The following is a 12,995-nucleotide window of genomic DNA, read 5'->3' as shown; positions in this document are numbered from 1 at the left end:
ACAGGGCTGAAATTTGAGAAAGCTTCTATTTCCCAGCTACACACATCTGCAGTCAGAGTTCTGAAGACACAACTTCATGAAACTAAGTGCCATCATCTGGCCCATCTACTTTGTCCAACACTATCAAAATATTTACAGAGGAAATTATTTGCACGTGGAAAGCAGCATCTGATGTTGACTGTGATCCAAGAACTAGTGGAGGGTTTCTGAAGCCTAACTCTCCATCAGCAACAAATCAAAGTCAAGACTGGTGAAAAGTAATATACCATTAAGAAAAACCAGGAACACGTTTGGGTATGAAAGTTCTTCACCACAGAGTAAGTTGACATCTTCAACTCCAAGATTACTGGCTAATTTAATAATTGGGCCATCTTCCATATCCGTAGTAATGTGAGTCATGAGGGCAAGGTTTTTGACCAAACCACAGGCCTAGGAAAAAACAAAATCAAAACCCACTAATTTTATCCCTTCTCTTTCTATGTTTAATACCATACCTGCATTCTTCTCCCCAAACTGTATTTATGATTGACAAAAACAAAAAGATGACAAAGTGAAAGAAATTAAATTAATTACCCTGAAATTATGGAGGGAAAAAAAGGTAGAATTTTCTACATCACATTGAAATGTAATATTTTAGCATTTACAAGCTAATAAAAAATATAGGCACTAAAATAGATTTTAAGTTCACCACCCTATGTTTCTCTCCTCAGCTACTCAGCAGCATAATGGAAATACAGGATCAGTCCATTAATCAATTTTCCACGTATCCTGTATGTTCTAGCACAAACATTAACATCTTTAAATGAAAAAGTATCTTATACAGTGTAGCTTTATTTCAGCTGCCTAGTAAGACTAGCTTATATTGACTTATTCAGAAAGTTCAGAGTTCCTCCCCCCAGAGTATCTTCTATTCGGAGAAAAAAAAAAAAGAAAGAAAAGGAAAGCCAAACAAAATAAGACTGTCAGAATCAATTCCTTGATTGAAATATGTACAAAGATGGTTTTCTTCCTCAAGTTGACTGCTAAAGAAATACTGGTACATGTTTCCAGAAACACTGCAGGTTGATGTTGCAACTTGAAAACAGAATGTTTATTACAGAACAAAGGGAGAGGGGTTTAGGACTCCTCTCTTTCTGCTCTCACCAAAAGAGAACAAGTAGTTCCACTGGAAAAATGGAACCTGTTCATGTCGTTCTCATGTAGCCAAATGATTTCAGAACTGTTTCCAGACAGTCTATGCAGGAGAAAAAAAGGCAATATAGTAAGGAGGACCAGGATGTAAACAGGTAGGATGTAAGAAGTCACACAAGTTGTGTTACCAGGCTGAGGGTAATTTCTCTCTGCAGATACTTCTTCATCAGAATTATTCCTCTGATGGAGGACCACCTACTTCAAATTAAACAGTGTCTCCATTTGTCAGGACAAGAAACACAGAAAGCAAGATAGAAATTCCTCACCTCTCCTTCAGGAGTGTCAGAAGGGCAGAGCATCCCCCACTGAGATGGCTGTAGTGATCGAGGACCACTCACTTTCCTTGTCTTTTCAAACTGAGAAGAGATCCTGGTCATCATTCCCAGAGCAGATATGTAAGACAAGCGGGACAAGACTTGTGTCACGCCTTGGCGGTCCATCTTGAATCTCTTTAGAGACCAATTTCCCTGTAGAATAAAATTAATGTTAAAAAAAAAATTGTGCAGTTTGTCCTTGTCTTGACTTTTTCCAGAGCGTAGACAGAATGATATCTGAGGAGCTTTGCAACACAAATGCTGCCCGTTTACATTAATCAAATTTCTAACTACCTATCTACCTACAAACTCCTAGTTATAGCATATCTGTATTAGGTGTTAAAGAGAAGTTGAAACAAAAGGATTGCTCTTTCAGATGAGAGGATACTTTTGCTATTACATATTCCATCACACAAAGTCTTTTTCATCTGTCCATCATAGGTAAATTAATACTCAAATTTAGCTAAATTAAATTATTTTGGTTTTGTTTTATAAATTTGTTTTTTTTAGTATTTAAGAAAGGAAAAAAGGTCTTTGGAGTGATATAACACTTTTACAATAGATCCCACAAGCCTTCAGTTTTGCCTTTTTCATGATTTGTTACTTCTGTAGGAAACACAGACATTTATTTATGCTGGAGAAGTCTGACATCAAAGCCCTCTGTACTTTTTTGAAGCCTTTTGTTTTTGGAATCCAGAGGAAAAAGACTCACTGATGTGTCTTCCCAGAGAAGAGAGTCTGTGTGTGTGTGTGTATGTGTGTGTGTGTGCGTGAGGAGCAGGTCCTCCCAACTTCTGTTTGGATTACACCAAATATGAAATGTAAGATACATGAACATCTCAGAGGTTTTGTGTTTCAGGACTGTCACAGGCACACTCACTTGTGGTTTTAATCACAACAACAGAGGAGTTCAGAGCATGTTCTAGGACACAAATATGCTTCCATGCAAGATGTAATAAACTCTACTGCAATCTTGAAATTTGGTGTTAAAAGTTTTGCCTTTGTGACATTTATTCCATATCCAGTTCTCATCAGCACTGAGTCAGTAGATACAGCAAGTTTCTGTCTGAAATACTATTTACTTCAGGCACCATGTTACTGTTCAGTCCAAAGATAACATTTTCCCAAGGACTGCCTTCTGCTAATTCTTGAACCCTTTTTGTCAAACTCAGTTCACCAATATTAACAAATAACATGAAGTTTCTTGCTGTACTACACCAAAACCCTTTTAGAGGGTGATTTGCTTGGCTTTTTTATTTCCACTTTTAACAGCACAATCCCATTCAGTGATCAACAGAAGAAAACACCATCCATATGAATGCTTTTGTTATTTTGATAATCTCCAGTCTTCTACCGGAGACCATCAAATAGTCTCAAATTTGTAAAAGCAAGTGGGAAGACATCATGCCCAATGGCAAGTCAGTCAAATGAAACCTGTTCATTTGTTCTGCATCTTTGGGAACGGTTCACTCACTGACCATTTCGTTCTGTAAAGACTGAGAGTTATGGGAGTGTAAGTGGAAGAATACAATAAATCAGCAGTTTTTCTTCACACTAGAAAGTATTGCATCTGTAGGCTAAATAAGTATGTGGTTTCTCCTTTGCTGCCCAGAAGAGTCTAAAATCAAAAAGACTGGGGAAAAGGCAAGTAAAAATGCTGCCTGAAGACATTAACCAAAATATTCTTTGGGCTTTGGAAGGGACAGAGTGGATCCTTCAAAAGTTGTCCACAAAAAAGAAAATCAAAAGAGGCCAGGGAAGTTGTGAGACCACCCCTGTTGAGAATGTCCTGTTGAGAACTCTTATGAATGGGAAGTTGCCCCCTCAGTGGCATCAGGTGATTCTTCAGATGCTGAGATGTCCATCAGGCTTGTGGCACTACTGCCTGCCCTACCTTCTCTTCTGGGGTTTTCCAGGGTAAGGAGAGGACCTGTAGCAAACATCACCGAGCACCACTGTACAGCTGATGCAGTAGGGCTATGAATTCTTTTGCATGCTACTGGTGTAATTATAAATCTGCTCAGTTATTTCATGCTCTTTGAGACTATCATTGAAGCATTCTGGTGAGATTGGAGATTGTAATTTCCAAGAATCATTTTTATGGTATTTGCTTAATCTCTTGAATGGTGTGCACTGGGCATTGTTCCTGAGAAATTATTTTTCAATGCTTAAGAGCAGATGGTGTTTAACTGCTTATGTGGCAGTAAAAAAAAAGTCCAAAGACACAGGAAGAACAAGACTTTACTCAATATGGACTGAATACTTGGAGATTTATCTCTGTCAGTCCAAATGGAAAAACTGGCACAAGCTAGAAGAAAGCACTAGCATTTAGAGAAACAAATCTGTCAATTGTTTTGGTTATGTGCACTGTGGAGATTTAACTACATTTGGGGCACTCATAAAATTAAACAGTGATAAGCTTTAACACTGGGATTTGTAAGTTACAGACTGTTGGTGGTTTTGGATGGAATATGTGGAATTAATTTGTTTACAAGAACCAAAGAAAAACCTCAGTTTCATACTAGGCAGAAAAGCCCTCTCAAGAGCACCAAAGATTAAAAATTAGGTTCCACAATTTTTACCAGCTTCTAAAATACTTAAGACTAATCTAATTTCTTTTAAAAATCATGCATTTCAGTCTTTTACAAGCTACTAGCTGGATTTCAGGAGCAATTGCACAAATTGCTCTTGCAGATATCTGAGATGAAAGACAAAGTTAGTAGCTATTATTGTTCTTGTCCACTGGCATGAAGGAAAGGATCTGTTCCAGCAGAGGACAGAAACAGGCTAAAATCCAAGGCAAATATTTAAAGGATAATTATCAGGGTTTTTTAATATTATGCATGCAGCAGATTTCCCTGTTAAATAGATCAGTACCATTAGCAGAGAAGTACAAACTTCTATGCTGCAAATTTGTTCACTTCATCAACTTCAAAATAAAAAGGCACTGCCCTCAAAGACCTCAAAATTGAGGTTGAGGGGATTTTTTTCCTCCTGCTCATGATGTTTTCCTGCTGTTTTTCAAAAATCTTTTGTACAAATGATGTAACCTGACCCCAGCTAAATCCAGATAATAAAAAACTACATAGTCAAGTAGAATCTAGAAGACAGTCAAGCTGGATAAATACAACCATGACCACTATTATAAATTTGCCTGCTTCTACCATTCCTTCTCAAAAAGTGAAACATCCATTTGAAATAAAAAATGCTTGATGATTACTGATTCTTCAGTGAATTCCAAACGCCCTGCCCCTGACAGAGTTTTCCAAATTTAATCTATAAAAATCATTAAATAGATCTGCTTTTCAAACCAAAACCAGAAGATTCATCAAAAATAAATGTACACATTTCCATCATTCATTATGGTGGAAAAGCTTTGCATCCTAGAATGAGAACAGAAGTACTTACTGTGGATATGGCATTAACCATGCCATTGGAGATCTGGTCCTGCCGCATGTGCTTCACAACATCAAACTGAGCTGCACGCTGCTTGGGGATCACCTGGTCAGCAATCTTTTTCAGCTCAGAATTAAATTTTTTGAACAAATCTTCAAACAGAAGAGAAAGAAGCTGGAAATACAAAATGGTAAAGGGAAAAATTATATATACTTCTTCAAGTCTAGGAAATGAGGAAAGAGACTACTTGTCAGTTAAAATGTAACTTTTCTGTTTCACAAATGATAGTTTTACCACAAGTTTTTGCCTTGTTACAGTATTAGAGAACTTTTAACAGAAATTAACTAGAATGGTCTAAGTTCATGCACTTATCCCCTTTTGCTTTGCTTTAATCTTTCCCTCACAATATTTTAGCACAGCCATACTTCTCTATGCTATCCTGCTACATTACTGTCCTAGGTTGACTATATGATGCTTTTATCCCCAGTCGTCTTGTTCTGTTTATGCTGAAAAATGAGTTTTGCACCTTTAGGACTTCTTCCAGAGAGTGAAGCAGGGAGAGAAGAAGCGTGCAGTTTGTTTTCAGACACTGCACTCACTCCTCCACATTCCTGTTCCTGGACTGTGTTGTCTGCGGATGGACAGACAGCAGGACAGAGCTCTCCTTTGCTTTTAGTTAGTTTAGCTAGCTGAGGCACTGGAGGGACTGACAAGAGCCTGAGTGAGCTCAGCTGCAGCCTGGGGAGGGGACTTTCTCAGTCTGTCATCTCTTTTGGAGTAGCAAGGGGTTTTATTGTTTAATATTGTTTAGGTTTTATTGTTTAATAAACAGGTTTTTCCCACTTTTCTCTAAGGAGGTATTTTCTCCCGGGCCGGTTGGGAGGAGGGGCCGATTGAATCTGCTTACCTAGAGAAGCCCCTTTGGGGGGGTCTCTCCAAAATTTGCCCTGAACCAGGACAAATACAATCCAGCTGATTTACTTCCTCCCTAAACTTAGAAACTCTTTTAAAGGTTTAATACCCTAAATGTACAACCCTGAATTACACACAGAATTTGGAGGCAAGACTCGTTTTTACTCTAATACATATCTCAGGTTTCATGGGCAGCTTCCTTACTCATACAGACTTTTATCCTGCTACTTTCTGCCAATCACATTCTGTGGAAAACTAATTACACCTACGGAGAGTTCACCTGTGGATGTTCAACATCTGTCATTGTTTTATAGAACTGCTACTATCTGGGAAGTGCAATACTCTTCACATGTCCCTCTTAAAAAAGACAAATCAACAACCCAAAAAGTCTACAGTTTAGGCAGTAAAGATACATATCTCAGCTGTATAGGAAAAAAACCCCAAACAATCAACCTAAAATGAACCCAGCAACAGAACCTTTCAAAAGTGTGGCATTTTAACACAATTATTTCCTGTATATTAATTACTTCTTAAACTAGCCATAAAAGGAAAAGGCTACCAAAGTTGTGATGTGACTTTTTTTGCTCTCCAATCTGCTTTGTTTCTGCAGTTTTCTCAGCCTCTCCTTGCAACAGCAATAGTTTTCCAAAATATTTAAATCTGCACCTCATGATACATTTTAAGTGCTTACAACAATTAGCTTTGCAAGCAAGCAGTGTAAACTCTAAAGCCTGGCATTCCTGTCCTGGGACCTGAGTCCACAACAGCTCCAAGTGTCAGAAGAACCAAAAATACAACTGCTCTCAGTGCCAGGAATGGTAGTTCACAGTGTACAAAGCACCCAGTGTAGAACAAGCTATGTGTTCATCCATCACAAGCTAGGACATTCTGGAGTAATTTGTACCATACAATTTTTGTATATGCAGAATTAAACTGTATTTTACCTGTCTCCATGAGACATAGTCCCCACCTCCCCTTACTTTCTGGAAACAAGAAAGTAAACCACACTCACTCTTCTCTCCCAAAGATGGGCCACTAGCTTTCATTTCCTTTCCTCTACCTACATGCTCCAGCTAGGCTGACCAAAGCATTTGGCAAATGACACTGTAAAGCTGGTGACAACACGCACAGCACGTTTAACCCTGTGACAAAAGTGGAATCCTATTGCCACTCTGGACAGACAGGTTGTTTAGACCTGACCTTGGAATGAGAGGAAGGTGCTGTAGAGCGTCTTTTCCTTCCTGAAGTTTGTAATACCATTAACAGCTGCAAAATATTACTCTCTCACCCCTGTCACAAGAAATCCAGTCACCTGCAACTCCCCTGTGATATCACAGTTAATTTAAATTAGATTTCCACCAGAAATAAAAGCTTTCATGAAGCATTGTATTAGGAAGGATAATACACTGGAGTTATCAAAAACAAGATTATGAGGGAAGAGTTTCAGAAGTAGGGAAAAAGTAAGAGGAGGAAAGGTGTCATTTTAAGATGGCTGATAGTCTTTTAAACTCTTGAAATTAACTACAGTAAACATTTGATCTAAACTGGTTTAAGCAGGATTGAAACATTTAACTAAACACTTGAAAAAATTACTCAGAATATGTTTTCATATTTGATTTCTTGATCAAAAAACTGCAAGAATCTTGTCATTCCATATGTCATGGGGATTATAAAGCCACACCACCCTTCCTCTTCTATAACTAATAAAGTCAGTTACACCCCAAGTACACCAACTTTTTACTACTTGCCAGTCTGGAAAGCCTCATACTTTGCTAATTTCACTCACAGACTCTCTAAGAGCTCTGACTATCTGGCAAAGAAGAATTTCACAATAGCCACATTATTTAGGCCAAGAGCAAGAGATTAAAGAAAAAGGATGGAATGCCACTGATAATATTCAATGGATTTCATAGTTAGTCCAGGGCCTTTCAGCCTTCAGAAAGGAGCACTAAAGAGCAAATTATATGTAAGAAAAAAAAATACCAGCAGCTCACCAATTGATTTTCATTGAAAATCCTAAGAAAAATTAATAAAGAAGTTAAGCTGCTGAAATACAGTTTCAGCAATTAGCTTAATGTCAGAGAATTCTAATTAGGCGTCTTGAGATTGCTATTTAGCGTTTAAGCCTTTAGAGTGCCAAATTCTCCCTTTCACACAAACTGGTTGCAAAATTAAAGACATTAGGCAGCCTTAATTATATTATCAGAACAGCTGGGATTAGGCAATCTCTGAAGTCAAGGCAGGATTCTTTTGTCACAGGGTAGAAATCCCTTGCTTTCCAGGGTGCCGGATTTTGGTGCTGTTCCATATCTCACACATACAAAGCAAGCTGCATTAGAAACAAAAAAAAAAAAAGGACAAAGAACAGAGTAATGCTTAGCAAATAATGAACACATTAAGGGAAGAGAAAAGGTAGGTGAAAAGATTAAGCCTGAAATCGGTAGGCTTTGCTAACACCTCAGCTGGCACCTGGCCTACCGAGCCTCTAGTGGCAGACAGACTAAGAGAAAGCTCTGTAAACCAGCTTGGCTAGTGGATACAACTCTGTTATCTAAAGCTAAAGCACATTTCGTACTCTCTTGTCCCATGGGGTGTGAAATTAGCAGCTATTGTTTTCACGCATTTTTATAAACACAATGCCATTTATGTCTTTACACTGTTTAGACCGCTGTGTTTCTCTCCTCGCATGGGAATCTCTTCTTTTTTTATAATTTATTCAGATTTTTAATCAACAGGATTTTTATTCCAGGAACATGCTGGCATAAAAAAAAAAATAACAAAACCAAAACAAACCACCAACAGCCATTTTATCCACACAAACTTTGGCGAAACACAAACACCTAGAAACTGTCAAAACTCGACTCTATTTAGTCTGCAATCTCACAAAATTAGTATTTCACCAAAAAAATAGCAGAGGGAAATTAAACCACTCAGCTTGAAATGAGCATTTAAAATATCACAAGAGAGAAAGAACTATTCTTAATCAAGTGTTAACACCCTCCCCACCCCCCAACAGGTCTTCTTGATATAGAGAAAAATATGCATTGGCTTTGTAGTGATGATGTGACATTTAAAACCTTTTCCCACATAATTTAAAACAACTTTGGTTGTTAACATCTGTGTGAGCAGAGGCCTTTTTCTTACAGCTTGTAGAAAATTCTTTACCTGCTCTACTTTCCGCTTCTAGAAGTATTAGGAAAAAACAAACTACTCCTTTGATCGAGTTAAATAAGAACAATCTGATGACAAAGCAACAACTAATTTACTGATTACAATCGTACTGAACTACAGTGGTTACAGCAGAAACCCAAGAAACACATCACAGCTTAAAATATTTATTGCACTGAAATGCTGCACTAATGGCCATTTACTACTCCTTACACTTTAGAAACATATTCTGCCTCAGCACTGATGCAAAAATTTGATGAACAGTTAAGACAATAATTTCAAGAAAGAATTTTCTTATCCGAAAAAGTTAAGTTTTTTATATTGCATTTGTGCTTTGAATGTGTTCAAGAGTGCCATCTTAATTTCTTCAGAAAACTAGGAAGCAAAGCGTGTGGTTTTTTAGTCTAAAATAATTGTACTCTGTGTGTTTGCATATGGGCATAGAGGGCAGGGCAGGGTGGAAAGGAGGAGTAGGAGACAATACGCAAGCACAAATCTTAAAAAGTGTAATAAAATGAGAATTTCCACTGGATAGGAACAAAAATGAACAAATATTGTTATGTGTGCAGAAACAGAAATCCCAATACAAACACCATGAGCAGCAGAGATGCACAGATGCAGTTTCTGCAATCCAGAAATAAGTGCATTTTGTGTACTTATCTGAATTTCTGATGCATGATCAATAACCACAGGTGATACCAACTACTAAAACACCAGCTTGCATCAGTACTTTGCACTGAAAAGCAAAGAAGTCCAATCCTAATATAAACTGTTTAAGCAAATATGCACACATGGCAAGGAAAAATCCATGACACATTAGCTAAGCATTAGTTCCTTTACCTGACAGGCAAATTCCTCTAGCATTAGGAAAATGCAGTTTAGCCAACAGCTGTGAACTGACATCCTCTCTGCAAAAAGATGATGCCAGACACCTCAAACCATTCCCTCCTTTGCAGCCCTTGGATACTGCTTCTGCCTCCAGTGCAAAAATTCTTCAAGCAGAGAACTCCACAAATCCACTTCCATTAGCTGCACAAGTTAACTTTGAATATTTTGTTAATTCATGCCACCCTAGAGGCCAGAGAGGCAGATGACAACAAATGAGCAATTTATGGGCACCAAATTACAGGAGGCCTGAGTGGCTGTTCTCTGAGCTGGTACACAAGCTGGGTTCTCCACAATGGGACAGCCTGGACATGACATGTAGGCACCTCCTTTGTCCCAGTTTATTCCCTTACCCAGCTGCTTAGAGGGGAAGACTAGGGAATGGCTCTTACTGCTCCCTTCTTGACACTAGCAGTGTTATGCCAAAACTAGGACTGATGCTCTATTTGCACTGCTCTGTCCTTTCATCTGGTATAAAGAGGCAATACAAAAGTGAAGATACGATGTATTAGTCTCAATCATGAAAGCAGATCTATGAGTCAACACAGAAAAGCCAACAAAAATAAAATGAGATGGAAAACGCTTCAACTGAGAAGACAGGGATACTCTTTATTCCTTATTCTGCATCTTTTAAGAGGAGACAGTAACAAAACCCTGAAACACTTGGCTCTGAAGTAAAAACTCACCTGCCCTGCCAGCTCCAAACGTTTATTTCCATAATAGTCTCTGTCATCTACTTTATTTTCTCCTTGAGCCAAAATTACTCTGCGTACCATCACTGCTGTATATATGCACTTGGCACGAAAATTGAATTCCTTCACCTGAAAAAAATCCAAAAAAACTAAACAAAACAAAAACATATCAACACTTCAGGATCAGCTCCTTCGTTCTTACTCAGACAAATGCATCCATTTAAATCACTGGTAATCCGGGCTGACTGAGTTACAAAAGGGATTTCAGCGCTTTACTTTCTTTAAAAATGCAAAAAATAAATGTTAGTGATTTTGAAACAGATAGCAAATGAAAGTAAATCAGAATAAAGATATAGGTCATGAAAGATGAAAGTCCTGAATTCACACCCGATACTGGTCTGGCAATGTAGAAAAAAGTGCATAGTTTGATTAGTTCAATAGTACAGGATTTCACAAAGATTTCTTTTGACTCAATCCAAGTCTTCCCCTTTATTTTGAGGATGATTTACTTTATCTCAGTTACAAAGCCATCAAAGACATTTTTCCCTGCCAACAAAGCTCGCACCATAAATAACCATACAAGCTTACTCCTGTTTAAAAAACTCCCAGAATGTTACATACGAGCACATGGGTCAGAATGGTTGATGCCAGCAGCTCTCGGGCTTCTTCCATCTTTGTTTTCTTTGGGCCTCCCCACATCCTTTGCCTTCGTACTTTGTTTCCAATGTACTTCAAGGCCTGTGAAGTGAGGAATTAACCTGAGTTAATATCAGAACTGCAACATATATAAATACACACACACGTCAAGTTATGTGTGTATTCCTCAACCAGTGCACTCTCACCACCAATGGATAATACAAACATCAACATCAAACAAACTGCAAAATAACAAAGATGTAAGTGATACTAATTTACAACCAAAACTCAACTAACAAAAAAATTCCTGAAAATTGACACAATTGACTATGCATGCAATGTGTTTGTCACAGGTTGGTAACATCTGGAATGGAAAGTGGAAATTCATGATTACTATGATACTAAAAGAAAGGATATGGCAGAGATGTAGAAACAAAAGATTCTATAAATTCCAAAGATATCCAGTTTATTTAATTAGACTTTTCACCTTCAGTTCTTTTGTTTACTTGCTAAATTTCATTCAGATATTAAACCATTGAACCTCACTCTTTAATATCCCCAAAAGCTACTGTATGGATTCCATGTCTGTCTCCAGGAGTGCCTTACAGTGAATTCTTACTCTCCTACCAGCTGTCAATCAATCTGCAGAATTCCTAGTTAGATGAGTCAAGAAGCTATCCAAGCCCACACAGGAAGTTTCTGCCTGGAAGTCATGAAGCTATGTGAAAGAGTCACCCTCTCCACTAAATGACAGATTATTCTTTCCACCTGTTACACTCTTCCACAAAGAGCCATCTCTCTATTAACTTCATTTGACATTTCTGGCACAGAATAACTTCTGTATTTCTGTTTTTCTAACAGAAAATGGTCTGTTTTTCTAACTTTCTGAATACTTCACATTCCTCTGTGTTGCTCCAGCTCACTTACTCATCTGACTCTGAATTAGGAGCTCTTCAAGCTAACTGGAACCCTCAAAAGCCCCCAAAGATAAAAACCAGAAAGATGTTCACTTCAAAACATTAAAACATCACACGTGGAATGGTTTGACAAAGTTTACAATGAAATAGCAGAAATAAGATTAATCTCTAAAAGCTTCTTCTAGCAGATCAATATATATACCCATTTGCTCCCAGCAAAATGGCCCATGTTCTGGCTAACTAAAAAAGGTGCATGAGCTAAGAGAATTTTGCTGAGCCTTTAGCAGGACAGAGGGTAGCTGCTACGTAGGCTTCATACAGGAGACTAAAACAGAAGAACATCTACTCTTGATTAAATGGTCATAGTCACATCAACAGGGCTTCAGCAAAATGGGGCATGCAATTCCCTTTTAAAAAATGTCTTCAACAAACCCTCCTGATTTTATGGACATTGCTACTTTTTTTTTACAGGGTTGTGCTATTAAAACACAACCTTGGGCTTCTGAAAACAAAGCATTGTTTGACTTCGATTTTTTTCTTCTCCAATTAGGTTATGAGAGCCAAGTCTCACGTTTGGCAAGTCCTGACCCTTTAAAAAGCCTTGGCTTGAAAGAAACCCCCAAAACAAATCTTAAAACAGAAAGTCTATGTCCATTGCTGACACAGCAACGTGGTCAATATCCACTGTCTTGATTTTTATGGTCTCTGGCCATGTGAAAGGACACACCTGCATCTGTGTAAAAATCTGAGCTTTTTGGCATTCTTCCAGACTAGGAGCAAATGCAGCCATCACATGTTCCTCAGTGCCAATCATCTGTACAATCTCCTGGTCACTCTCAACACCCATGGCCTAGGAAAAGAAGAAAAGGCAGAAATAACACAGG

General features: G+C 38.1%; 1 protein-coding gene across 2 annotated transcripts in view; it reads right to left on the bottom strand.

Annotated features, from left to right (window-relative positions):
* Nucleotides 1–12,995, bottom strand: part of POLR3B (RNA polymerase III subunit B) — a 72,641-nt gene that overhangs the window by 42,364 nt on the left and 17,282 nt on the right. For both annotated transcript variants that reach the window (XM_054632119.2, XM_077178474.1), the window contains exons 10-15: nt 12,839–12,961; nt 11,180–11,296; nt 10,553–10,687; nt 4,914–5,075; nt 1,458–1,658; nt 267–429 (exon numbers count right to left, since the gene is read on the bottom strand). In XM_054632119.2, the coding sequence (XP_054488094.2) occupies nt 267–429; nt 1,458–1,658; nt 4,914–5,075; nt 10,553–10,687; nt 11,180–11,296; nt 12,839–12,961 (901 nt within the window). The remainder of the gene's footprint in view (nt 1–266; nt 430–1,457; nt 1,659–4,913; nt 5,076–10,552; nt 10,688–11,179; nt 11,297–12,838; nt 12,962–12,995) is intronic.

Source organism: Agelaius phoeniceus, chromosome 5, assembly GCF_051311805.1.
Source record: "Agelaius phoeniceus isolate bAgePho1 chromosome 5, bAgePho1.hap1, whole genome shotgun sequence".
Classification (NCBI taxonomy): Eukaryota; Metazoa; Chordata; class Aves; order Passeriformes; family Icteridae; genus Agelaius; species Agelaius phoeniceus.
The sequence above is the reverse complement of the archived record's forward strand: the minus strand, read 5'-3'. Positions and strand labels throughout refer to the sequence as shown.